General features: G+C 44.1%; 2 protein-coding genes across 6 annotated transcripts; both read right to left on the bottom strand.

The window, feature by feature from the left end:
* Positions 1–67: 67 nt before the first annotated feature.
* Positions 68–6,332, bottom strand: pgghg (protein-glucosylgalactosylhydroxylysine glucosidase). The gene is made up of 14 exons (XM_070972307.1): positions 6,236–6,332; positions 5,379–5,687; positions 5,093–5,303; positions 4,567–5,002; positions 4,368–4,487; positions 3,324–3,455; positions 3,145–3,256; positions 2,844–2,916; positions 2,628–2,764; positions 2,406–2,539; positions 1,325–1,420; positions 1,068–1,165; positions 761–984; positions 68–397 (listed from the first exon to the last, which is right to left on the bottom strand). Exons 2-14 carry the CDS (start codon positions 5,620–5,622, stop codon positions 321–323), a joined length of 2,094 nt encoding a protein of 697 aa, XP_070828408.1. The 5' UTR covers positions 5,623–5,687; positions 6,236–6,332; the 3' UTR covers positions 68–320.
* Positions 6,333–10,189: 3,857 nt separating this feature from the next.
* On the bottom strand, positions 10,190–27,273 carry LOC139337487 (protein phosphatase 1 regulatory subunit 12A). 5 transcript variants are annotated; one of them, XM_070972083.1, is made up of 25 exons: positions 26,812–27,273; positions 23,181–23,311; positions 22,916–23,034; positions 22,000–22,156; positions 21,707–21,851; positions 21,540–21,614; positions 21,349–21,428; positions 19,770–19,975; positions 19,560–19,666; positions 19,285–19,482; positions 19,075–19,157; positions 18,887–18,976; positions 18,622–18,723; positions 18,433–18,534; positions 18,213–18,303; positions 17,977–18,105; positions 17,791–17,893; positions 17,576–17,679; positions 17,369–17,428; positions 17,069–17,091; positions 16,903–16,966; positions 16,689–16,793; positions 15,615–15,665; positions 15,380–15,430; positions 10,190–13,838 (listed from the first exon to the last, which is right to left on the bottom strand). In XM_070972083.1, the coding sequence occupies exons 1-25, from the start codon at positions 27,085–27,087 to the stop codon at positions 13,752–13,754; spliced, it is 2,739 nt and encodes a 912-aa protein (XP_070828184.1). In that variant the 5' UTR covers positions 27,088–27,273; the 3' UTR covers positions 10,190–13,751. The 5 variants fall into 5 exon arrangements, with proteins under 5 accessions (XP_070828184.1, XP_070828185.1, XP_070828186.1 ...); XM_070972084.1 differs by having other exon boundaries at positions 19,285–19,479; positions 26,812–27,168; XM_070972085.1 differs by having other exon boundaries at positions 19,770–19,951; positions 26,812–27,147.
* Positions 27,274–27,987: the final 714 nt, after the last annotated feature.

Consider the following 27,987-nt stretch of genomic DNA (forward strand, 5'->3'; position numbering starts at 1 on the left):
AGGTAAGGTTTTACTCCTTACAACAAATCCACAAGAAATGGAAAAAAGTGGGGAAAATTCGGCTTTTCACAGAATGTAATGGGATTTATTAGAATATATTTAATTTACAAAACAACACCATTGGCTTATGGTTACATAACACAGCATGTTCTAATGCCAAATAGCTGAAAGAAATGGCGAGAAATGTTTGTAGATCTCAGAATGATAAAATAGGCAAATTTAATATAACAGTAACTTAGCAGTATCTTAGATATAAAATAACTTGTTCAACACATTTTTAATGTGTAAATGAAATGATTAGGAGGGTCACGGTCAATATTTCAGAGTGGCCAGCAGGAGGATGGTGAAGTCAGTTTACAAACACACCCAGGCTCGCGTGGAAGAGTCACTGGCTGCCCTGAAAATACAGATAAGTACAAGTAAATAATAATAGTGTTACTACATAAATGGTATAAGATATATGAGATACCTGTGTATCTTTGCGTCTGTGTAATTTAAGAACAAAGTAAGAATAATAAAAGGCTGTGTCCTAGATATGACCTAATGTTATATACTGTTATTTGTTTTTACGAATGTTTTTGATAATCGGTGTTTTTCTGAAATTGATTATGTTCAGTGTAATGTTTGCTTGTCATTTTTCGGGATGTAGTTTGGATGGTGAAGTGTGTTCTTTACTATTAATGTACAAACTTTCATATTTATTGCATAAATAAACTTTCTTCTCAACTGCTATCAATGCATGTCTTTGCTTGTGTTTTACCTGGAGTCAGAGGGATTTTAGTTCCTGATGCCTTCAGGACAACCTGTAGATCGCAGGGCTTAGCAATGCCAGCACTGCTTGCCTGTTCCCTTAGTATGATACAAACGTCATTCTTCCTCAGCAGCCAGTCCATCTGACTGCCCAGGTAGTTCACACCACGAATGCAGAGCTCAGAGATGTCATTGGGAAGAAGTGGGGAAAAGGCCAGGCAGTCCTTCTGAACTCTAAAAAAAAAACTCATTATGTCAATCTTCTGCCTACGTGTTGCATGTTTTCACTGTGCACGGTTAGAGGATTGATAACTGACCTGAAGCCAGTATAACCAAACAGCACAGCTTGCAGGAATCCTCCCATGCCAGTGAGAAAGTTGACTGCACCAGAGCCATCTGAGGATTCACTCCATACCTGTGAGGAGAGGCAAACAAACATTCATTGGCTATTGAGATAAGAGGCATGTATTAGTAATAAGATTAAGAGTGAGTGAGTGAGTGAGTGAGTGAGTGAGTGAGTGAGTGAGTGAGTGAGTGAGTTTGAAAGAGAGAGAGAGAGGAGCCTGAGGGATACCTGGAACGGTCCCTGGATGTTCTTGAAGCACTTCTCAAGTAAATGTTGAGCTTTCTCAGCCTCCCCCAGCTCCAGCCAGCCAATTGCAAACATGCCCTTACAATGAAAAAGAAAAGCATTGGTACAAACATACACATTAATAATGAACAGCATCAACAGGCTTTTACATTCAAACTAATCATTAAAACCTTACATTTATAGAAATTTATCTGAAAGTAGTTGCTGCTCATTACTTTGGAGATTTTGATTTTAGAAGAATAAATGTGTAAAATAAAATTTATAGATTAAACCCTCAACAGTCCAAAGTAGATGGAAAAAAAACTAACTCCATGTCCTCCAGCCACAACATTAAATTTAGTATTAATAGTCAAATACTATACAATAAAACACTGACATATGCCACATCACAAATACTTTAATTTCTGATACTTGCAGCATATTTTACACTTAATACTTATGTACTTTAAAGCCACAACAAGCTGTAAACACACTGATAATGTTGTCACTTTATAAAGCTGACATGGCTGATGTGTTAGCAAACAGTTGCTGTCTACACATCCAGCAGTTACAGAGCAACATTAGCTTCCATTTTTAGTCATGGTGATAGTCCAGTATTTACTCTCTTTTAGCTCTGTTTTTGGTCTTTACCAACCCCTATGAGAAGTATTTGGCTCTTTAGCAGATAATTCCTCCACTATGTTCAGTACATAGATGCTGAGCAGGAAGCAGGTTTATCAAAGCATTTAGCTGAATTCAGCAGATCGCTGTAGGAAAACAATGTGGATGAGAGCTGAAAGAGTCAACCATTATTAGCTTAAACTGGCAAGAACACTCAGAGCTGAGGGAACTGCACAGCTGGGTGATAATTTTCTCTGCATTTGTCACTCTGAACAACTCCTTTTACTTGTGCGTACACATTTGATCCACTGTTAATATAAATTATTGATTACAGCAACTTTACATGCATAAATTATTAAAATATAATATTGTTAAAAGTACATTTGGCAATAAATCTGTAACAGAGCCAACCAGAGTCAACAATATCAATTTTGTCCTGACCATAAAGCATGTTGTGTCTTACCCATGTCATGGCTGGACCATTCGGGTCTGTTATTGGCTCATACACTTCAAGGTCATTTCTCCTGACCTCTGGGGACATTGGCAAAGCAAGAGGATAGCCCAACATCACTGTGTCTGCCTGCTTCACTGGATGACCTGTGAGAGGTCCAAAAGACATTCTGACATGGTGTTATGGACGCAAAATTTCCTTTCAAAGGTCAGCCAGAAAGGTTGAAAAATGAACCTTTAACGTAGCCATCAAACTCAGGATGGTACTGGGATTCTTGTTCAAAAGGTATTTTGAGGTGTTCGGCCACTTCTTGCCATTCCTTTGGTGCAGGATGCCGGAGGAGGGCAGCCAATTCTACAGCAAACTGGAGGCTGACAAATGAGAAACTTTTTGTATTATTGGTATTCATGAGTTTATATATACTGCGGGGAAATATTCAAATACGAATACCTGAATTTGGCCACCGTGTTTGTGTACACAGAGTTGTTGACGTTGTAATAATACTCATCAGGTGGCATGACCCCTAAATGGCACAAAAGGGAAATGCTTTGAATTTTAATAAAAATGGCATGACATAATAATGATTGCATGCATATCATTTAGTTATGCTTTAATTTATAAAAACTTTTTAGGTATCTTTAATAATGCTGGGAGCCAATTTTAATATAGCTTTTATTAAAAAATCCACCTGATAACCACGTAAAGCTCAATGAATCACAATAATTCCCATTTTTATGATAATGGTCTTTACCTAAGAGATGATACTTCTGGTCTTCGGGGTTCCAGGTAACTCTAGAAACCCAGTAATCAGCCACTCCATAGATCACCTCGCTGCCCTGGCCCTCTGTGAACACGGATATATCCTGCAACAAAGAGCTCAATTAATACCATCATACAAGCTGAGACAATATGATGGAGACAAGACTATACCTCGGTGAGGTAGAGATAGTGCTGGAAGGCCAGGGCAACATCTCCATTTATGTGAATCTCTTGTAGTCCATAAATATCTTCTGGACACACCTCCCTCCCTGACACAGCGCTCTCCCATGGAAACTTTATTCCCTGTGGAAAGATGGCATCTTTTCCTCAGAAGACTTGAATACACACAAACAGTATCAGCCCTAAAATACAGCCAACACTGCTGCTGGTTTCAGCTGAATATGATGCTGCTGCCACAATCCCACAGTCAGCTTGACTGACACTTTGTCAGGTCAAACATCTCATATCAAATAAAAATGCTTTTGTTGGAGTATTATCTGCAGATATTTTATTTGAGGCTATTCTTTGACTGTAACTTGAAATGTTTTACTTTTTCTGTGACCAGCTGAGTGCTAATCAGGTTAGCCTTTATGCTAGCTGTTTGAGGCTAATGTGTTAATTCAACATTCTAGGTAATTGTTAAAATTACTGTTTACTGTCGATCTTCTTATATTGCAGATTCTATTTTTCTCTTGGCTCTGTCCAAAGTTTACAAAATGCCTGTATGATGATCTCCAAAGCTCCCTGACTAACATGCTGCATCTTGTTTGGTTAATCTGCAAGCTATACAAACAGAAATAAAACTGACAAACAGTAATTTTGCAGGAAGTTGCGTGCAGCAGCCTGCTAGCTGGGCGCAGCAAATTCTTGGAGTCTTTGTTCTTGATGAAACCTCACAATTACCACTAGAGTCCAAGTAATCTGGTCCCAGAAAGAAACAGAGCATTTAACTAAAACCCACAAATTCTTGTTTTTCCATTTCTGTTTGTGTACAGATGAAACAAGCAGGATATAAAGTGTATATCAGGGAACTTTAGGGGTGCTGGTAGGCCTTTGGTCTAGCTTTTGTTTATTGTATCCCATCTTTTTTTCTGATTTGTCACCACAATTGCTAAGTTTGTCATGTTTTATCAGTAAGTTTTCCAGACCGGCTCTTGGTCTAGGTCTTGGGTGTTGAGCTCACTGCATACTTGTGCACCTACATGATCATCATACCTTGAAGCCCTGCTTTTGGGCGTTGTCTTTTGCCCCATCTATAGTCCCGACCCTGTACTCCAGCACAGCTCGGCCCAGCTTGGGATAGAATAGGACTATTCCAGGATACATCCAAATGTCCTGTCATGGGAAGGTAGAGTCATTGTGTGATCATCATGAAGCCCAAAAAAGCAATATGCAAATACCATAGTTGCCACACCTGGTCCCAGAAAACGTGGCCCCAGTAGTCCTGACCATCCCCTCCATTGGACAGCCCACCTGGACTGACGCCACCAAACGAGCTGGAGGTGTCATGTATAGAGGGGAAGGCGCTGAGGAGGTAGAACATGCAGCCAATCAGAGCCTTGCAGAGGCTCTCTGACCCTGTCGCCTCCAACGTGCTGTGCAGCCACAGTTCTTTCCAGGCCTTCTCGTGAGATGGACGCAGGTTACCGGAGGCCATCAGATTCAGGCCCTCATCAAAACTGGCCTCAGCAGTGTCTAAACTGTTAGCCAGAACCAGGATGAAGCCCCAGCGAGCCTGGCTCTGTTCTGGAAGCAGCGTCAGAGTGGAAGGTACAGGGGTCCAGATAAGGTGCACTGTGGGACAGGAACCTCCTGGGAACTCAGCACTCTTGGTCTTTCCTTGGATGTGGCTGTGGCAGAGAGGAATGTAGACTGTGTAAGACATCGTACTTGTATTACATAGTCAAAAATGTGCATTTTAATAATTTTGTTAACCTTACCTTCCTCCTTTGTAATCAGGACCAGACTCGAAAATAATGTCTTTGCTCTTAGGTGTGAACGAGCTCACCAACTTAACAGTGATGGGTTCCTCTGAAGTCACCTGACGCACCAAAAGGACCTCCATCACCATCAGGTTGGAGTAGTATCGGTGTGAATACAAAGACTGTGAGATGGTCACATGCGCTGAGCTCAGAGTGTGGGTAAAAATACCTGGAAGAGAAGATGAGAGTGATGATTCTTTACAGCATGAAATAGGATGGGCAACAACACCACGGCAGAGACTACCTGTGTGGGTGTCCAGGCTGTAGGTGTGCTGGGCTGGTTCTTCTGTCTCGACCTCCACAGCTAGAGGACATGGGATATCAGCTCGATGACAACGCCCACCCTCCCCATTATACACGCCACCCATGTGCATGATGTTGTTGTACACCCTCCATCCGAGAAGCCCATTGGCCAGGGGAGGGAGGAAGCGGAGGTCAGTGGGGAGGGTGTCGGTGGAAAAGATGTAAGGGTCTGAGTCACAGGACATGGTGACGTGGTGATCTTTACTTGAGTCAAGATGCTCAGTCAGGATTCGTTGAGTGGGTCCCAGCTCTTAAACAATGAAAGATTAGTTCACTTAGAAGTTAGCAAAGCTTGAAAACATCTATATTATGACTTTAGGTGTCTAATTCTACACTCCCCCGATGAGATTCGAATGGTTATGTACAGTATTTAAACAATATTATTGGACTAAACTACAAAATGCCAAGTTCATTGTGCAAAGAAGAGCAATTAGATCATAACTGGAATTTTTTTACTGTGGAACAACACACTTTTCACAGGTTGCTGCCAGTAAAGGCTAATTGTAGACTGGGTACTTTGACACTTCTGTGTCACATCATAAAAGACATCATCGTGCAAGTAGGTGAACAGATATTTAAAAAGAAAATGAGCCACTGAACTAAACAAATAACAGGAAGAGGTAAATTCCAGGGCAAATATTCTCCCCTGATTAATTAAACATGTCTGAAATTGCTCATAACTTTTAAGGTATTCATTGGCAAGAAAGTAAACATAAAATCACAGTGATCGGGCTAAGTTGCACAGACATCCCACATAGTTCCTCACACATCACTGTAAAGGGAATGTTTCACTCTCACATGAGCAGGAAGAAGCATCTGTTTCTGCAACAAAAAAGCAACTTCAGAGAACAAGTTTCCAAACCGCTTGTTGTTTCCAGTTTAACAGGAAGAAAAACACCTTATGTGCACTGATTCCTTTTAAAGTTCATGTCCAGTGAAAACAAAGAACTCCAATAAAGTTGGTAAGGTGGCCCCGCGTTAGCAGTGTCCGGTATCACTGTTGTGGGAGGAGGCCATGGAGCTGAGTGTTGCAGGGAAAACCTGGGCATGCTTCCGTGTCTGCTGCAAAACATGGCATGGATTTACTGTGGAGGGGATGTGCAGAGCAGTGCATCCTTGGGGAGGACACCACTACATACTGAACATGCTCATTAGACTTAAGTCAAATTTCAAGTGCACTAGCCACATACTCCTCAGGTCACAGTGAGACTCATTTTCCATCTTTTCTAAGAAGAATCAGGTCTCTCATACGAAATCGTCATCTCTAATCTGTTTACCAGGTGCTTTAAATTTCCCTTTTTTTTTTTTTAACCTTTTTGCTGTTGTCTACATGATCATTTGGGATGAAGCTTTTGCAGCCAGAGCCTCTGCAACAACCTGCTTTAAGAAAACAGGCTGACAGACTATCAATGTACTATTATGATCTTATTCAGAGTAGTATTTCTTTCAGTTATATTATTTTAGTGAAATTTGTCTTTTGGGCATGGGATATACATTTCCCATTTGCTCTTCTTACTTTTGTTTTTTCTTCTGTTCCATTGTGTGAAGCACTCTGTAGCATGGTTTTTGAAAAGTGCTCCACAAATAAATGTTCTTCATGTTTCAAAAATATGACTATCATTGAGGTTGCAGGCAGGGCCCCTGTCCTTATGCAGGCCATGGGTGGAAGTTGTTGATGCAGCCCCACAACCACTACGAACATTTTATTAATTTAATGTAGTGCACAAAATTGAGATCAAGCTGGTGCCCTGGTGGCTGAGGGGTTAAGGTGCAGACCATGAGCTGCAATGTCCTCCATTTCTGTCTAGCCAGGGACCTTTATTGTATGTCATCCACCCATCTCTCTCCCTTATTTTCCTGTAAATGATCTACTATTGCTTTTCAATTGAGGTATAAATTGTCTAAGAAACACGAAAGAATTGTTTGAAAGCCAAGGCAACAGCTTGTTAAGAGATGCCGAGTACAGTACAAGGACAGAGATGTTGGAGGTGCAGCAGGATGCAATGATGGACCAGTGGCATAGGTCCAAAACCTGAGTATGTCCCAGGCTGCCAAATATCCTCCTGACTACCAGGAGGAAAAAAAATATTGTCCAATCACAATTTTTTTTTAAATTCCCCATTCTTTGTAAGATAATTAGAACACTGAAAACATTTTTTTTTAAATTTTGTTCTAGGACATGTTTTAAACACTTAAATACTATGCTAAAATACAGTTAAAATAATTCAGACAATGTTTTAATATGTTGTTAAGAGACTTATATAAAATATACCAACAACATTTCAAGCCAAACTTTGCTCAATAAAAAGTATTATGCACTTACTTTTCCTCTTCCCATAAAATGTGCTTGCACTAATGGATGCCATTTTCCTTAATGAGAAAGAGAAAGGTATCAAAGCCCCACCCCTTCACATTTGGTATCTTTGAAAAGCCCTAAATGTCCTCTGTACATAGCAAAAGGAGTTAATTCAGTAGGATGCAATGCGTGGGAGATATTCAGGTTTACAAATGTCCTCCACAGAGGACAAATTTGAACTACTGGTAGTCAGGAGGATATGAAAACAAGTAGTCTGCACCTATTACCCAGTCCTGAGTTTGTGCTTAGAAGTGGCTGGTATTCAATGACTCAGGCTTCTTCTGGGTGAGAGTCAAAGGTGAATAGCATATGGTGTGTTGGCAGAAAGATGTGAAACATATCTGGGTTGCTATTGCAGAGATGCAACATGGATGGTATGAGGGTGGAAAACGGTTTGATATGTCCTTTGTTATGAGGTCCTCTATGGTGTCGTGATGTGTTGTGGACAGTCCTTTTTAAGCTGAACAGCCATTCAAGATGGGCAGCATTGTTTCAGTGACCTGTTCTGTGGAGAGATGTGAACAAAGAGGGACCTGAGTAGTTTGAAACCAGATGAAGAGTTGAATCTGTGGGGAAGGACACACACACACACACACACACACACACACACACACACACACACACACACACACACACACACACACACACACACACACAGAGTTGTGTTTCCTTCACTTTTGGCCACATTACGTAAACTTCCATTAATTTCTTGGAGACTCACCTAACCCTAACCCCAACCTTAAACCAAGTCTTCACCCAAAAATTGAATACACATTATGGGATTATTCCTTCCCCACAAGGAAGCCAAGTCCCCACAACGAGGCTGTGTAAACAGATTTATGTACCCACAATGAGAGTAATACATGTCGAGGTGCACACACACTCCTGCGACCTATCTTCTCTCAGTCTCAAAACCTGCCTCATGTTTGCAGTGTGTCAGTTTGTGATGGTTTGGTTTCATCTGTTGCAGGTCAGTTTTTCAACCTGTAAACAGCTGTACATGACAAAATGTGCATGTGGCCTGAAAGATGAAGGCATTTAACACGTAACAAAGGTTTGGTGAGAGATTTATTTGATTGCATTGCGGGAATTGTAGGACCAAGCATTTTTTACACCTACACATATTAAGGGATAAAAGTCTGGGTATCTCCACCTCTGCAGCTTTGATTCTTCTTTAAATCTGTGTGTTGAGAGTCCCCAAACTTACGGCAACATAACGCCACATTGCTGGGGTGTCCGTTTAAAGAATATGCATCATGTAGCATAATATCAAATGAAATATTATAATCAAAGTTTGACATGGACACATGACAGAGCCTAAAGATTAAGTGAAAATGCAAAAGCCACTTTAAGGGTGTTACCAAGTCAGTTTTTGGTGTGCTATTGAGCATATTACCAAACATGTTTCTAATTAATCAAATGACCACAAAGCGTTCGCCACACCAATGGCCTACACAGCCTGGCTGGTAATTCACCTTCAGGTAGTCCAGATCACATAAGCATTGTCTGAGGTTTGTTTTGGTACATTATTTCTCATTCAACTGTAGCACTTCATTAGTTGCACCACTTGGTGGCGCTGAGGAGCTGCTTGTGTGGCATCTGGCATCATGCCGGGGGTCAGAGCCACAAACCCTGGGAAAAGCAGTGCTTTGTCCATATAAGGCTGCAATCCATCCGCTTCCCTCTTCCTCCCCAGCTCCCTTCCTCTGTCTTTCTCAGACCTGAGGGATATTTACAGAGAGAGTGCCTCGGCCAGCCTGCCCTTCCTTATTAGGAGCTCAGCTTGTTGTCAGCACTCCTACCCTGCAGGACAGTGGTCCATCTCTCTGCTCTCAGATGATACAATCAGATGGATGACTGGTGTTAACTACACTTTAATGCAAATGGACAGGAGCTCAGAAGACAATGGGTCTCTTGCAGCTTTTACCCTGAGCTCTCAAGCAGCATTTGCAAGGACACTCATTTCTGTCAAGTTATTCAAGCCATTTGTGACGGACTGTCCATGTGGGAGCAGCTGTAGATTGATGTAACAGTCCAAACATACTGTAAATAGATTTTACGCTCGCTGTGTGTGAGCCTTGCAGTGTTGCAGCTGTTCCCCTTTCTTTCTCCCCAGTGACGTAGGACATCTGGCTACCAGAAAAAAAAAGAGCTGTACGCAGAGATGATTCAAGTACAGTGCTGGTGAAGCAGCACAAAAGCAAACAACCAGGTGAACACAAATCTCAAAAGAGAGCAATCTGATGACTCCACCAGTCACAGCATGTTACTAAGATTCCAAATGAAATTCACCGCCGTGGATGGGTACGATGTCTTGATGCATCCTTGTCAAAGAGTGACGTTAACATTTAAGTAACAGTGGTGGATCTCAGTGTTTGTAATAACCAGGCAGTCGCTACAAACACACTTTTTTTTATTATTAGGGTGCAGAAGACATCCATTCAATATATTAGAAAACCAACATGTGAGGAAAGGCTACATGGAATTTTACTTCAAAAGGGTATTATTCAAGACTAATATTTATACACAGATAATATACATAATCATGCTCCCTTGCAAGGGAGGAATTGACAATGAAAAACTATGAAAATAATATCTTTACCAATGGTAATAATTAAAACCATTCATAGCATAATAGGCTTCAACAGAACAGCACTTTCTATAATTGTGCAATGACCTTTGACCTTCAGCTAATGGTAAATTCTCCTTCCACTTGCTCAGTGAGAAGGTGCTGCTCTGAAATAAGTGTGTTTGTCTGGAGGATGGGCAAAGCCTCGCAGATCTTTGACTGCTTTGCAGAGAGTAAAGTGCTGTGGTCAACGGACCTGGTTCTGCGGTCATTTTTTAAGAGCACGGAGTGTGTCTGTGGTCACAAAAATAAAAATGCATGTGGGGAAGTGCATAGGTGGAGAGGTAGGTGGGTTCAAACACTTGCATGTGGAAACAAAACAACCCAACTGAGCTTCATTGACCCCTCCCCTCCATCATCAGGACGTTGCTGAATGTAAAGACAGAGCTGGGTCTTTAAAGAACTAAACCAAAACCTTTACTGCTCGACAACACCTAACACTTGAACTGTGAGTGGGGTAAATTAGTGAATGTGTGACGTGAGTGTGTTCACAAAAAAAATAAATACTTAAGTGGGAGCTTTAAGGCCCAAGCTGCCTTGTGCGCTCGTGGAATGTGCATTGAGGAAGTATGTGATGCACGCATAGGAATGTGTGTGCATGTTGGCGTTCCCCTGACGCACAGTCGTAGCAGATGTTGTGTTTCGTGTGTTGCACCAGCTGTGGGCATTCTGGCTGTTGTCAAGTCTCATGGAGCTGCTGTGGGAGCCTCTGACCATAGCCGCAGGCCTTCACGCCAGAGGTCTTCCTGTGACAAACAAGGCAGTGAAGGCACCCAAAAGCTTCTCCAGCTCTTCACAGAGAGGCATCACAATCCAAGTCGAGCTGTGGCGTTCATGTACGTAGGAAATTCTGCTGCTTCTCACCCCCGCCCCCCTCTCTTTCTCGCTTGCTCTTTGGCACTAGGAGGAATGCGTGGAAGGAGGCAGGGATGGAGGGATGGATGGGTGGATGGATGGAAGGATGGATGGATGGATGGATAGATGGATGGATGGAGGGAAGGAAGGAGAGGATTCCCTGCTCTTCATCTCTCTTTCTCTCTGTCTATTTGGAGAGTTTGCTGATGACACGGATCAGTGCTCCATTTTCATCTTTAAGCCGCTGGTTGTCTGCTCTCAGGTCAACCAGAACCTGGCGGTAAAAATTGAGCTCACATTAAAAACATAAAACGAAATAGAAAACGATTTTGAATTCCTTTCGATGACTTAATTGCTTGTTTTCACAAGACTGGATTATGGATATTGGACGTTAAGATGATATATTATCAACAGTTTTCACAGGGAAAACACAGGTGCAACTAATAACACCAATGATGGCTGTTTAATTTAAATGTTGTGCTAAGCCGTGACAGTGAGCCAGCATGCACAACAGCAGGATTCTGCAACTGCCATGCTTAAATGTAAGGCAGCTATTAATAATGTTATTAATTACATCTATTTTCATTATCTACTGTGGCATGTTAAAGTGTCTGAGATATTAACTTGGAATAGTGCAATAAAAACAAACCATGTGAACCTTTATGGCTTGCATGGGCCAAAAATAGCTGTATTATATAGTCAGATGCAAAATGTTACTGGAGTCCCAAGTTCCCTTAATAGACTGACTTCCTGCACAAAGCGTTGCTCTGCCTGCTCTGCTCAGATTATGAAAAATAATTATTAGGGATCTTACACGTTTGAAGAGCACCAAAATATTTTTAAATCACATTGAAGAGGATATTTTCCATATTTTAAAAATAAATCATTATTGAACTAAATACTGTTTCTCCATCCTAGAATCACACTCTTATTCAAAGAATTAAAGGAGTAGTTTTTACATTTTGGGAAATATATTTATTTGATTTATTGCTGAGCGTTAAAAGCAAACAACCAGGTGAACACAAATCTCAAAAGAGAGCAATCTGATGACTCCACCAGTCACAGCATGTTACTAAGATTCCAAATGAAATTCACCGCCGTGGATGGGTACGATGTCTTGATGCATCCTTGTCAAAGAGTGACGTTAACATTTAAGTAACAGTGGTGGATCTCAGTGTTTGTAATAACCAGGCAGTCGCTACAAACACACTTTTTTTTATTATTAGGGTGCAGAAGACATCCATTCAATATATTAGAAAACCAACATGTGAGGAAAGGCTACATGGAATTTTACTTCAAAAGGGTATTATTCAAGACTAATATTTATACACAGATAATATACATAATCATGCTCCCTTGCAAGGGAGGAATTGACAATGAAAAACTATGAAAATAATATCTTTACCAATGGTAATAATTAAAACCATTCATAGCATAATAGGCTTCAACAGAACAGCACTTTCTATAATTGTGCAATGACCTTTGACCTTCAGCTAATGGTAAATTCTCCTTCCACTTGCTCAGTGAGAAGGTGCTGCTCTGAAATAAGTGTGTTTGTCTGGAGGATGGGCAAAGCCTCGCAGATCTTTGACTGCTTTGCAGAGAGTAAAGTGCTGTGGTCAACGGACCTGGTTCTGCGGTCATTTTTTAAGAGCACGGAGTGTGTCTGTGGTCACAAAAATAAAAATGCATGTGGGGAAGTGCATAGGTGGAGAGGTAGGTGGGTTCAAACACTTGCATGTGGAAACAAAACAACCCAACTGAGCTTCATTGACCCCTCCCCTCCATCATCAGGACGTTGCTGAATGTAAAGACAGAGCTGGGTCTTTAAAGAACTAAACCAAAACCTTTACTGCTCGACAACACCTAACACTTGAACTGTGAGTGGGGTAAATTAGTGAATGTGTGACGTGAGTGTGTTCACAAAAAAAATAAATACTTAAGTGGGAGCTTTAAGGCCCAAGCTGCCTTGTGCGCTCGTGGAATGTGCATTGAGGAAGTATGTGATGCACGCATAGGAATGTGTGTGCATGTCGGCGTTCCCCTGACGCACAGTCGTAGCAGATGTTGTGTTTCGTGTGTTGCACCAGCTGTGGGCATTCTGGCTGTTGTCAAGTCTCATGGAGCTGCTGTGGGAGCCTCTGACCATAGCCGCAGGCCTTCACGCCAGAGGTCTTCCTGTGACAAACAAGGCAGTGAAGGCACCCAAAAGCTTCTCCAGCTCTTCACAGAGAGGCATCACAATCCAAGTCGAGCTGTGGCGTTCATGTACGTAGGAAATTCTGCTGCTTCTCACCCCCGCCCCCCTCTCTTTCTCGCTTGCTCTTTGGCACTAGGAGGAATGCGTGGAAGGAGGCAGGGATGGAGGGATGGATGGGTGGATGGATGGAAGGATGGATGGATGGATGGATAGATGGATGGATGGAGGGAAGGAAGGAGAGGATTCCCTGCTCTTCATCTCTCTTTCTCTCTGTCTATTTGGAGAGTTTGCTGATGACACGGATCAGTGCTCCATTTTCATCTTTAAGCCGCTGGTTGTCTGCTCTCAGGTCAACCAGAACCTGGCGGTAAAAATTGAGCTCACATTAAAAACATAAAACGAAATAGAAAACGACTTTGAATTCCTTTCGATGACTTAATTGCTTGTTTTCACAAGACTGGATTATGGATATTGGACGTTAAGATGATATATTATCAACAGTTTTCACAGGGAAAACACAGGTGCAACTAATAACACCAATGATGGCTGTTTAATTTAAATGTTGTGCTAAGCCGTGACAGTGAGCCAGCATGCACAACAGCAGGATTCTGCAACTGCCATGCTTAAATTTAAGGCAGCAATTAATAATGTTATTAATTACATCTATTTTCATTTTCTACTGTGGCATGTTAAAGTGTCTGAGAGGGCCTAGAAAACAACTAGAATAAGGTTAAATGGTTACACTTTTAACTCATGTTTTGTTAAATACTGTTGAGTGAAAAAAAGGACGGGGTTCTTTTGCTGTCACACTCTCATAACTTTGGTCATGAAATGATGGCAGATCATTCATTCTGATGTGAGCTGAAGACGTACTGTAGTTAGGTTGATGCACATGGATTCTATCTTGATATGAGAAGCTGAACTTTAGTCAGATCCTTCTATGTAGTCATAAAACAGTGTACTGCATATTATCTTGGAATAGTGCAATAAAAACAAACCATGTGAACCTTTATGGCTTGCATGGGCCAAAAATAGCTGTATTATATAGTTAGATGCAAAATGTTACTGGAGTCCCAAGTTCCCTTAATAGACTGACTTCCTGCACAAAGCGTTGCTCTGCCTGCTCTGCTCAGATTATGAAAAATCTTACACGTTTGAAGAGCACCAAAATATTTTTAAATCACATTGAAGAGGATATTTTCCATATTTTAAAAATAAATCATTATTGAACTAAATACTATTTCTCCATCCGAGAATCACACTCTTATTCAAAGAATTAAAGGAGTAGTTTTTACATTTTGGGAAATATATTTATTTGATTTATTGCTGAGAGTTAGATGGGAACATTCATACCACCCATGTATGTATGGTAAATATGAAGCATCAGACAGTTAGCTTAGCTTAGCATAAAGACTTGTAATGGGGGGAAACAGCTAGCCTGGCTCTGTATGAAGTCAATGAAGTCTGCCTGACACGCTACACCTCTTTAATTCACACAAAAAATTAAGTATAAAACATGAGTTTTATAAACAGTCACATTCTTTACCTATTTATTCCGTATTACTGGAACCGTCAGATAATCTATAAGTGAGTCATTGTGTCATTTCACATCCAAAATTCTGAGAGTGCAGATATCAGCGGGGTAAAAATACTGAACCCATTTGAGGTAGTTGTTATGTAGGCAAACAGAAACATCCATTCATGTGGACAATGACCAAGTGAATCCATCACGTCATTAACCAAATGATCACACCTCCTGAAAACAGGCTGAGAGAGGGTGTGCTGTACAGAAACACTCTACAGTGTACCTCCACAGCACCGCTGGTCTGCACAAGCTAAAGCCAAGCTAATCAAGCAGAAGCATGCAAAGTGTCTGCGGCCAAGATAAGACCGTCTCCTCACCTTCAGCTCCTCCTCCAGGTCCGCCATTCGCCGCTCCAACATCCTCCGGTCCTGATGCCAGGGAGACGGGGGGGGGAGGGGGGAGTGATGCAGATAGGAAGAAGGTGAGTGAACACAGGTGAGAAAGTGGTTGACGTGGGGGGAGGAGAGGAGAGAGCGTCAACAGACAGCAGGGGTGGCAGTCGTGAGGCAGTTGAAGCTTCAACAACAAGTAACATCAGCAGAGAAGTATTACCTTCCTCTCCAGCTCCAGCAAGGCCGAACAGTCACTGAAGCGCTCCTGTCTCTGTTGGATACAACAACAACATAAATATCACAGCTGTCAGTTCTCATGATCTCTAGGATGAAAAAAGACATTCTCAATCAAAGCAAGAATGCAACTTTTGCTCAATAATCACCACCATGTAGGATGATAGTAAAGGGTAACATTAGCCACCGTTAGCAACTGGGAATAGCAGTAGAGGCAAAACCCTCTGAGCGTTTTGAATTGAGCCTGGTCTGTTTACTTCATTACAACTTTTCATCTGGAAAAGTGCCATTTCTTCTTGCAAAGTTACAAAGTCTCACTTTAATCCGTCTCATGTCAGCATGTTTGAAGACATCATCTTTAGGTGGTCTGACTGAGTTTTAGGAAACTAAAAACTGTGTCTGAAATAAGTCATGCTTCACAACATGTCACACACTGAATTATATGTTTGGGCAAAATACAAAACAATCTGAGCAGATCTCAGATCATTCTTTCCTCTGGCAGCTGTCTAAATTTGTCTTTTTTGCAATGCATTATGGTTGTTAATTCTCTGTTACGGACCATTGACTGTACACTATCTTTTCTGATGTGTATGTATATATTTTGGAGTAATTCAGGGTAGAAATAAGGAATAATTCCCACTAGACAACACAAAAATACAGAACACCCTGTACAGTGAATCGTGATTCATTTCTGTGGATGATGTTTCCTGCTGAGGTACAACGTGTTTACTTTCTGTTTTCCTTCTGTGATAAAAGCCCTGAAATGTTTATGTGACGTCTTTAACTGTGACGTAACAGGAGCACAAGTAGAGACGAGTCACTGAGTCAGTGGACTGACTCAGTCATGTCAGTTAAACAGCAGTATCTTGCGAACATGAGCAAGGTAAACAGCAACACAAGTGATGGCTGTCCGAACTGAACACAGAAACAGGAAGTCCAGGACACAAAGACGTAAACACTGGTCAGTATTATGAAACCTGCCAATGACCACTTCAGGGGTCTTCCCTTTGTAGTCACATGGAGACGTTTACAATGACGAGTTGTGTGTCAGCGTCATCACCTGTGTGGCCTTTTCCAAGTCCAGCCTGGTCTGATTGATAATCCTCTGGGTGTCCTGCAGCTGAGACTGGAGCTGACTGTTTTCTCTGGAGAGCTCCTCGAACAACTGACAGACACACACACACACACACACACGCACACACACACACAGCGGTGAATAACTAGGATAATTAAAGACAAATTCTGTGACCTCGGTATCGGTTCTGTCTGCTGACCTTCTTAAAATCCTTGGCATCGGAGCCTCCTCCCGGTGTACAGTCGTTACAGGAGATGTCCGACCTGAGTGGACGAGCAGAGGTCAGAGATACTGCTATCACAGAGTCTGTGCTGACTGAATGAAGAAAGAGGCCAAATCAAACAGGTCAAAGGCTCAATTCATACCTGGAACTCAAGTGTCGGACAGTCTGTAAACAGAGAAGATAAACAAACAAGTTATGGCTGAGGTCTTAGGTTACAGTCCACTGAGATCACAAGCAGACACGCACGCACACAGACACACACAGACACAGACACACAAACACACACAGACACAGACAGACAGACAGACAGACAGACAGACAGACAGACAGACAGACAGACAGACAGACAGACAGACAGACACACACACACACACACACACACACACACACACACACACACACACACACACACACACACACACACACACACACACACACACACCTGTGGATCCAGCCCACTGCCTGAGAACTCTTCCTCTCCACTCGGATCGTTGTCATCACTCTGCAGATGACACAGACAGCAAAACATCATCTTAAAAAACACTCAGGTTAAGTTACAGCATAGCTGGTTGTTATTAAATTTGCTGCTGCTGAGTTTGCTGCCGTGGTTTTCAATCCATCCGCATAAAAAGACATTGGCAGCGCTTACCTCGCCGGTCTTCTGGGCCTTCCTTCTGGCCCGAGCTTGCCTCCTCTCCTTGCGCTCCCTCTCCCATCGCGCTGCCTCACTCTCCCCTGTGCTGGCCTCAACGTCTGGAGCAAAGCCAGACAGCAGTTGTTTAAGAGCAAATCAAATGTTTCAACAAACGGCACATCGTCAAGCTCCAGGTTTTGTTAGAAACAGGGGGAGTGGTGATGCGTTACCTCTCCGGTCAGACGTCTGAGGCCGCGGAGTGCCAGTGGGCTGTGTGAGGCCCAGCAGGTCAGACTTCTGCAGACTGGCAATACGAGACCTCCAGCTCACTTCCTGTAAACACAGCACCCCCCGCTAAGTGACGTCACGTGACATTATATAAGTGGAGGCCTGTAACTGTGATGTATGGCACTCACCCCTTCCTCTCCCCTCTTCGCTTTTGCTTCCTTCTCTTTCTCCTTCTCTTCCTCCTCCTTCTTTTCTCTCCCTTTGTTGTCCGTCTTCATCGTCTTCTCTGCCTCCTGCAGATCTGTTAGCGTCACCCCCTTGATATGAAAAAGAGATAACGTATGCGTCACACTGGCACACAGCGTGCCTCTGGAATTTATCACCTAGAGTCTGCAGCGAACACGTGAGCGGGTGATGTTCGTACCTGAGTGGAGCGGCGGGACTGCCGGGCATGTCGGGAGCGGGCCTTCCTCTGTGCCTCTGCCTCCTCATCCCGCACTGGTGTCAGGTATGACCTACATGAGTCACACATTTTTAGATTCAATGCATCATCGTCAGGCCCACAATTCACAAACATCAGCCCTTTGCCTTCCACACACACACACACATGCGTGCACCACACACAGACAAAGGCCTCGACTCACTTGCGCCTCTGCTTGGTCTCCTGCTCGCCTGTGGTCGAGCCTCGAGAGTTGGAGGTGGTGACGCCAGACTGATCCTTCTTTTCTGTCTGTTCCTGAGGAAGTCTTGAGGAGAAAGACAAGCGTGTGACCATCAGACCTTTCATATAAGTGAGGAAAACAAACTGGAAAGCGAGTATAAAAATGAAGTACCTCTGGCCCAAGACACTGTTGAGGCGGCTGAGTCCAGTGGAGCTTGTTCCTGTGCTACCTGAGGTCACCGTGGGGTCATCCAGTCTCTTTCCATAAGATGAGCTAGAAAGAAAAAGCCCGTTGGAAACACAAAAGCATCTTTCACAGCCACACACGAGAATTAGCATTCACTGCTGGGGGTAATAAGCTGTGACACGGCAAAAACAATCACACGCAAACAAGAGGGCAGACGAATACGAGACGGGGTGTGAGCAGCGTGACTGACCTGTGAAGCAAAGAGGGGGTGGAACTAGTGAAATCATTCCCTGACTGACTGTGAAGGCGCCGGGTGTAAGAGGAGCTACGGCTGAGCCAACTGAGGGAGAGACAGGGTGACAAGGGCACATATGCGGTGACTCCGAAAAACAGATTCTGGTTTCATAAGCGCAGGAGCACATGAGAGCGCAGGCCCACCTGTTGGAGTTGTCAGGGCTGCTGTCTGGAATACTGAAGAGCCTCCGTGTCGGGGTGGGCGGCACCCGGGCGAGCCTCGGCTCCTGAGGATGACATCAGTTTGTGCTCAGTGAATGGAAGATGTTAAAGGGGCCTTTATTTGGAGTTACAATAGATTTCTAAAGCTGGTTTCATGGGTGTGTGAGTCATGTGAGCGTCGGTGGTGCGAACCTTGGTGTCAGCCTCGGAGCTGAGGCGGGGGCTGGAGGCAGAGCGGGTCATGCCGAGGACCGTCTCTGGAGGTCTGCTGGGGTCCTGGTTGGAGTCGGACAGTCCAGCCGAGCCCAGTGTCACTGAGCTGCCTGCCTTCCTCAGAGACGTTCTCCAGGAGCCCGGGGCCTCAGTGGTCGGGGGCTTGCTTGGGTCCTGCTACAGAACCAGTAAAAGCCATCATCTGTACTGTTCAGTACTGCTGACACTTGACATCACATCTCTTCATGTTTTACCTTTTTCACTTGGCTGGCAGCACTCGTTGACATGGAGGTAGGAAGCAGGCCTGTGGCGTTGCGTTTGTTGTTCAAGTTGTTTATGATCTCTCGGTTTTTCGCTTTCTCTGCAATCGTGCAAAGGTCGGACATCATTAAATCACTATCAAACCATAAAATACTCATAAATCCTATCTGATAAACTTCTCTCTCAGGAGGAGCTTCTCTTACCTGACTCTGCGTCACTCTCCGATTCGCTCTCCTCCTCCGAGCTGGAGCTGCTGGAGGCCTTCCCCTGGCTCTGAGACTGGTTCTGTCCCGTCTGGCCTTCCTCCTCCTCATCTTCGGCCGGGCTGCTCGGTAGGGCGGGGGGCGGGTGCTTCTCGCGCTCGTGGAGGCAGATTTTCTCCTTGCTGCTCATACGAGAGATAGAAGTCCTGCAGGGGCGGGGCCAAGGTGGGGTGGAACAACAGGTGGCATGCAGGGAGCTGATCAGTGAGGGCCGTCATTCCACGTGCAGCCAATTAGAGCGAGCATGCAACACGTCGGTGGGTGGCACAGTGGGTCACTTTGTGTGATGCCATGTGTAGCATTGCTGTCTCATCAATGAATGTCACTTCGACCTCCAGCTCTTTGTTCAATCACTTTTCTCCCACTTTTTAGAATCTTTCCTCATTATATGATAATGCAAACTTCACACAAAGCCACAGGGATAAAATAGCAACAACTCCACACAAATGACAAGACAATGTGTGTCCCAACCACATACTGTATACTACCAAGTATATGAACTAATTACATTGTGCTTAAAGACATAAACAGATATCAATGTCTTACTTTAACCATACAGTTTCTAGACTATTCACTGAATGATGATGGATATTGGTATAACATTACATGTACTGTGAGGGAGGATCCTATCTATATTACAAACCCCCTCAGTTTATTTAGCATTTTATTTTATTTCTTTCCTTTTAGCGGTCTCCCTGTGATGACAGAGATAGTTTAGTAAGCCAATTATTATGATCATTGTTATTTTTCTCTTTTAAAACCTCACCAATGTCAGGACCCATCGGTCATCATCTGGCAATGATTTAGCCTCTGGGGGAAATGTTTCGGGGCTCCTGGCGTACCCAGTGGATATCTGGGTCAAGACTTCCTCTTCCGCCTCTGGTTATTGTGTACTGGCCAATTATCAACTTGAAACTAAGTCCAGATGACAGAACGGATATCAGATAAGTGACTGCAGATAAACACAAATAAAAGCTAATAAAAAGCTAAAGTGACGTCAGACGATGGGTTCTGGGATTACATTTTGGCCAATGTGTTCCGCCTCTTTTGCTCTGCACACAAACAGCTTACCTGCGTGCGACTAAAGCCCGCTCAAATGTGATTGGTCAATATGACTTGGACTACTGACTGAGTGCAATCGGAGACAAGAACACTTACAGATACGGATTGTGTTTTCATATGCAGATACCTCTCTATAGAGATTAAGACCATGCTGAATTTAGGTATGTTGGCGTTTTAAGGTACACTAAATGTTTTCAATTCTCCGATACTGAACATGTAGTATTCACTATGAACCTGGGACACAGACTGCTGCTGACCGCTCCATCAATCCAGTGTGAGGTCAGTGGACAGAAGTAGCATCGTTCAAAGGAATGCTGGGACTGTTAACATCATACCTGCATGCAAACTGGAACTGGGATTACTGGGATTCAGTTGAGGAACAGCGTAGCATGTGTGCGCACACACACACACACACACACACACAAACACGCGCACACACCAACACACTGGCACTGACCTGCGTGTGCGAACTGGTACCATGGAGATTGGCGGGCTAGTCTCAATAACAGGAGTCTGTTTCTCCTTCTCGCTGCGTAACTGAAGAGGAATATAAACACACATAAACACAGAGAACACTCGACACTGTGACGCTATCAATCACATCAGGTCTCGCTAACTGAGCGAGATACTCGTGCAGGGCAGACTCACGGCGTTCTGCTTCTTCTGCAGCTCCTCCAGAGTGTCGGCGAGGTTCTCATCGGCGACATCTAAAGGTGTTTGACCCTACAAGGACATTCAGTGTGTCATTACTCATGGTCGAGGCTTCAATCGCAAGAGTTTATGGCAAGCAAAAAGGCTGCTTGTCTCGCACTCACCACGTTGTTGACAGCACCCATATCGCACATGTTGTCAGCGAGCAGGGTGCACACCTCCTCCTGCCCCCAGTGGGCCGCCGCATGCAGGGGCGTCCACCCGTCAGTGTCCCTGCTGTCCACATCCACCCCGCACTGCAACAGCACCCTTAACAAGGCGAGGAAGACGGGGAGAATATGAGGAAGAGAGGACAAGGCTATGAATTACAGAAAAAAAAAATTTGGCTGGATGTGATTGGAAAGATAAAGACGCTAACAAGCTGTCATTGCTCTTGCGTGTGTGAACTGATGCTCACTTCAGGACTTCGATGTAGCCTTTGGCAGCGGCAACATGCAGAGCGGTTGCCTTGGTGTTGGGGTGAGGTGTGAGAGTGCCGCCTCCCGCCAGCACGGCCGTGGCGTCCTGGAGCATGATCCTCTCCTCCTCCTTTCTGGCCTTGTCCACGTCTATTGCTGTGACACACACACAGTCTCAAATCACATTTTTGACAACAGAAAAATTAAGCTGCAGACAAAAGTTATCAGTTATCTTGTATTTGTCATCTGTGGCTTCCGCTGCTTGATGGATCCCAACAATGTGTGGCTTTAACAGTGATGAAGATACAAGCCTGAGGCCTCAGTGTACTTCAGCACGATGAAGGTCACAGAACATTTGGTGCATAGTGACTCTGGCCTCATTTCTTTGCCTATTTTTGTCTACTCTGAGCGAGTCACATGCTTTGAATGTGACCACACAGGGCAAAAATGCAAAGGACATTTTAGGGCTTTACAACCCCAATTCCCAAAAAGTTGGGACGTGTTGTAAAACGTAAATAAAAACAGAATGCAATCATTTGCCATCCCTTTCTTGCCTAATCCTGAAACTATCCCCTGTTACCAATGAACCTGTGTTTTTGGAGCATTGTCCTACAGTCCAGGGTGGCATGTTCAAATAGCTTTGGACATAAACGGTCAAAAACCCAAAGATGCTCCATTTACAGTGATGGAAAAGCAAATGGTGAGAAAATGTCACTGAATTGTTTCAGCACCGCTAATTAAAATGAAAAACTGTGGTCAGTGTCCACTGTCAAATGCTCACATTAAATGTCTTGATAGATAAACATATTGTAGTAATCACATTCTCATAGAGATCACATGCACAGCCGCGTCAACAGCACTGACAGGATGCAACGCTGGACTTAAAGGTGGAGTGGACATGCTACCGTTCCTCACCTTGTTTTTTGATTTCCCCTTTGAGAAGTCTCTCCATGGCGTCCTCCGTGGCCACGTCCAGAGGAAGCTCTCCTTCACTGTTCACCGCCCCGACGTGAGCGCCATGCTCTATCAGGTATCTTCACAAACAAAAACAAGATGTTACTTTAATGTGTATTACCTGACATTTTGTTTATTACAATGTCTTCCTCTAAACTGATTCATTGTGGGTCAGTTTATACTGTAACGGCACTGATGTGACAGCGTGGTGACGGTCAACACTCACTTAGCGATCTGAATGAAGCCACAGGAGGCTGCAGCGTGCAGAGGAGTCCAGCCCTCGTTGTCCCCTCTGTTGACGTCACTCCCGCTCTCCACCAGAAACTGCACCATCTCAGCATTTTCATCAATGCAGGCCTGCCAGAGGACACACAGCCACATGATGGACTGCTACGCAAGCGCTGATTGTTTATCATAAGAATCCCTGCTACGCACACTGAAAAAGCGAAACCAGACGGCACTCAGTCCAGTTTGGGTACAGTGGAGAAGGTCTTTGACCCGTTCCATTTAGGATTGTTGTGAAAGGCAAAACTGCAGTCACTTCCAAAATCTATTAAATTCAACTAAAGCACTGGGGCTAAAACAAAGACTACTGTGTCTACTCATTGCAGTGGCGTTCTGTTAAGTGGGCTGCTAAAAGCCCTCAAGTACTTTCCAAAACAGTCACTTTGTGGCCTGAGCGAAACAGCAAATCTATTTAGCTGCTCCTCCTGAGGCGAAGTCGAGCTAAGATCCCAGTGTGATCCGGCACAAGTCCCAAGACGAATCATGGGATTATGTTATGATATGTTTCTTTAATTTCTGCTAACATTTATGAGAAACAAACATCGGAGGGTAAGAGCTGTGCATGCCCCAGGATGAGACAGATCTCTGCACTTGTACACAGTCATTTTTGTTCTTTTACAGAAAATAAGGGCTTTACACTTTAATTAATGGAGTGTGCATTAGCAGCTAGCACTAAAGCAGATAAAGACCTGCCTAAAATGAAAGCACGCAAAGCCTCCCAAATAAGAAGTCACATAAAATATCACTGATCCTCCATGAATGTTGTGTAAGGACTGCGCAGGCACGAACCTACAACAGACACTTATTTCCATTAGCGAGTGATTACTTGATTACGGGGAACATGGAAAGCATAAATAAAAAGTAAAGCCACGTTGTTGTCACATAGAATTAGGCTTGGCACTGCCTCGTCATGTAAGCAGGGGTGTTTCTGAAAAACACGTCGTCTGGGTGGCAGCTTACGTTGCTCCAAAACCTGTATGGATGGTGCTTTCACGGCAGCCATCTACCTCATACCATCAAAGATGCTGGGCTTTCAACTCTGCACTGGTCACAATCTGGATGGCCCTTCTCCTCCTGAGCCCGTAGGACACTCCATGCTTTCCAAAAATGTCAGTGGCATTTCTGGATATCGCTGATGTGAGGCTTTCGCTTTGCATAGCGGAGTCTTAATTTGCATTTGCAGACGCAGTGACGAACTGTGTTTACCGACGACCATTTTCTTAAGGGTTCCTGAGCTCGTGCAGTAATCTTCCTGATACAGTCATGTCAGTTTTTAATGCAGTGCCGCCTGAGGGATCAAAGGTGAAGAGCAGTCAGTGTTGGTTTTGGGTTCTCCTGATCTGTTGATATTATGGATTATGGATAGTAAAATCCATCCAATTTCCAGGATGCCCCTTTCATACCCAATCATGATACTATCACCTATTACCAATGAACCTATTTATCTGTGGAATGTTCCAAACAGGTGTTTTTTTTCCACTACTTTCCCAGGCTTTAGTTGCTCCTGTCTAAACTTGTTTGAATGATGAGGCAAAATATATATAGACTCCGCTATGTCAAAAAGGATTAGCTAATCATGACTTTCTGTTTTATTTATATCTAAAGTGCCCCAACTTCTTTGTAATCAGGCTTGTATGTTGGATTAACAGCTGATGAGATGACATTATGCACTCCATAATGTGACTGCCAGTCATTCATGATCACGGCAGCTCCTCGGTAAAACGTCAGAGCGGCGAGTGTCTGTAGCCGCACAGAACCTCGTCCATCAGGCCATCTTAAGCCACCTACTGTAAGAGGCTTTGCTTTTGGGCTAAATCAACTAATCACAAAGCTGCTACGAGTCTCCACCCTCAGTCATAAGATAATTAGTCTGGTAGTAGGGTGGAAAAAGAAAAACCAACGAACGTTTTAAAATCCTGAGATGAGGCTTGTAGCCCGAAGCAGACGCGGCACCTTCGAACCTGCGAATCCAAAGCAGCGTTCTCTCGCAGTGGACGGGGAGCCCTCTGAACAACTGGGTGCTCCAGCTGAATGAATGAACACAGGGCACTTGTCACACCCTGCGCGTTATGAGGGGGCACCCAGCCTCCTAGCAGACCCCTCCACTGGGTCATCAAGTGACTCATTGTGGAAATCGCCTTTGACAACAGCAGCTTGTGCTGTTTAAGGAATGTTTTCCATTTCTTCATCCGAAATCCCTAAAGTCCCCACCATGGGGAATTGGCAAAGGGAAGGAGAAAGAGAAAGAGAGACAGGGAGACGAGGGGGGGGGGGGGGGGGGGACAAAGGAGAGAGAAAGCATAGGGGAGAAGACAGAAAGGCTTTGGATGGAGAGGATGGAAAGTTTGGAGTGTGGGCCTATATTTAATTCTGGTAGCCAGGCGACCGATGAGCAACAGGGGAGGGAGAGATGGAGGGACCACACTGGGTGATGGTCCCACACGTGGATGGGCCGAGGGAGGGCACGTTCACCCAGCATCCAAGCAGGAGCATGCACAGCGGCTCATCTGAGCTGGTCACGGGAAGGCAACTTGATCAAACACACACTTACTTTTGGGGGAAAACACCAATCATCTGGAAGCATGACCTCACCGGTCGAACACACGCCAGCTGAGCTACAAGTCAGCTCCAGCAGGCAGGAAAATTAAAAAGCACCACATCTTTTATGTCGACTGGCACGCTTGGATATCCAAGTTCAATCCACGGGACTGAGAGTTCACTGTATAGATGAGACGGCGACGTGTTTATGACACGCGGCATCATAAAAGCAGAGGAAATACTGCATCACCAAGGGCCCGTGTGACAGTGATGTTGTCCAGACGGCTCTTCTGTGTTATGACTGGAGGGAGGGACCTTAAAGGCTGAGCTGCATCAAGGCTGGAACATGCTCAGAGGAGGTTCAGCCAGTTTGGGACATGCAACAGTCCTGAAAGTGAGGAAACGCTGAAGGTCAAATCCTCCTCCTGTGAGCCTGCCACAGATGCCCTGATGATACTGGTGGTCTCAACATCAACAGGCCTCCTTAAAAAATACTGGAAACCTGTTGATCAGATGATGAAAACTCTCCCTGAATTCAATGACCCAGAAGTCTACCGAGACTTCACCAGGGACTGTCTGACACAAGCCTCCCAGTCAGTGCGTGTTAATGTCTAAAAATGGTCCCACAGCCTCTGAGGTGGCCGGGTTTGACTGCTCACATCCTCACACCGTCTGCTACAGAGAGAAGCCTGTGACTTACAGACACCAGTGCCGATGGCCCAGCCTACCAACACACATAAACTCACTGCCTGTCTACAAAGGCCAGAAACGCTCCTGCCGGGATCACAAATCAAGAAATGACAATGTGATGGCTTCAGTTAAAGCTAACGTTTCCGTAGCCGCCACGTTGAAAAGATTAACGTTACCCGCACTTTAGTTACGATCAGATGAGTTAACGTTAATGCTTCTTTGCTGAGGATCGTCAGCGGGTGAACAGCTAACGATAGTTAAGCGACAGTTAGCAGCAACTTGACTCATAAATATAGTATTTAACACAGTTATTGATAGTTAGAGACTAACTTTAACTTTCCTACCTGGTGAAGCGCTGTCAGTCCGTCTATGTTGGCGTGGTTGATGTCAGCTCCCTGCCGGAGCAGCGCTGCCACCTCCTCCCGGTCTCCGGCGGAGCAGGCGGCCATAAACACGGCTCCTTGGGCGAATCGTACTTTCGCCCGCCGCGTCCCGGAACCGCTCGAAGTTTCCCGGGCCTCCGATCCCGTCCGATCCGTCTCCGAGCCCAGCCATCGCTGCAGCTGATCCTGCCGTCGCTGTTTGGCAGCTTCGGACCGGGAATGGTCAGTAGCCGCCATCTTCCCTGGTCTGTCCCGGACAGATTCAGCTCATGGTACGAGGGAAAGCGGAGTGGATGGTTTGGATTGAGCCTCCCCCGGGCTGTGCCCCCTGGTGGATACACACTGGAAACGATACGATGAACTTCAGCTCGAACTTCTGATTGAGTGGAAGTACTATGCTGCCTTCAGGTACTACTCGGAAATACTTAAGTCAGTGGAACGTTCCGTGTATTTTGTTCGTAACACTGCAGTGACGTTTTATTTTAAGTGTCACTTTCACGTAAATTGGGATATGACTTACAAGACAACGATTAAAAACGTTCCTGGCTGGACAAATAAAGAAGAGATTGTGTGAGTGACCTGTTGATTATTTGGAAGTTTTTACCGATGCCCTCTATGTTTGCTATCCACTTTTGCTGCTGTAATACCTAAAATTTCCCCACTGTGGGACTAATAAATGTATATCTTATCTTATCTCTCTTGATACCACACACAAATTATGGTAAAATTGCTTGTCATCATTAATGATTTACATCAAAATATCCAATTCATTATGGACTTAATGTAACTGAGAGAGAATCAGGCAGCTAGCTGGGAGAGTCACAAAATTTGTGGTAAATAAAAGCGTGAAATTACAGCATTAAGAAATGTTTACATAAAAGCCAACTTAACATTTGTTTTGCAATAGATAGCTCTACCGAACACAGATTCCATGCTTCCAATCGAACTCTTCAGAGGTGGACAAAGCATAGGCCTATAAATAAAATAGTAGTTGAGCTACAGTGGCCATTTCTCCGACATCGTGGAAGTATCACGTATCTACGCAACATTAATGGGCCATATTGTACGTAAACATCATTTCAAAACACAGATCGACAAATATTTTGCCTTTCTAACGAACTTGTTTGAAACCAGGAT

This window comes from Chaetodon trifascialis, chromosome 10 (genome assembly GCF_039877785.1).
Source record: "Chaetodon trifascialis isolate fChaTrf1 chromosome 10, fChaTrf1.hap1, whole genome shotgun sequence".
Taxonomy (NCBI): Eukaryota; Metazoa; Chordata; class Actinopteri; order Chaetodontiformes; family Chaetodontidae; genus Chaetodon; species Chaetodon trifascialis.

Bases quoted from the DNA above. Each gene is read 5' to 3' on its own strand.
- LOC139337487 (XM_070972083.1), bottom strand. From the start codon at position 27,087: ATGGCGGCTACTGACCATTCCCGGTCCGAAGCTGCCAAACAGCGACGG. The intron at 23,312-26,811 runs GTAGGAAAGTTA...GTCCTCTGGCAG, and splicing joins GACTGACAGCGCTTCACCAG to GCCTGCATTGATGAAAATGC. The intron at 17,894-17,976 runs GTGAGTGCCATA...CTGTGTTTACAG, and splicing joins CGAAGAGGGGAGAGGAAGGG to GAAGTGAGCTGGAGGTCTCG.
- pgghg (XM_070972307.1), bottom strand. From the start codon at position 5,622: ATGTCCTGTGACTCAGACCCTTACATCTTTTCCACCGACACCCTCCCC. The intron at 4,488-4,566 runs GTGTGGCAACTA...TTCCCATGACAG, and splicing joins GCCACGTTTTCTGGGACCAG to GACATTTGGATGTATCCTGG. The intron at 2,765-2,843 runs GTATTCGTATTT...CTCATTTGTCAG, and splicing joins AACACGGTGGCCAAATTCAG to CCTCCAGTTTGCTGTAGAAT.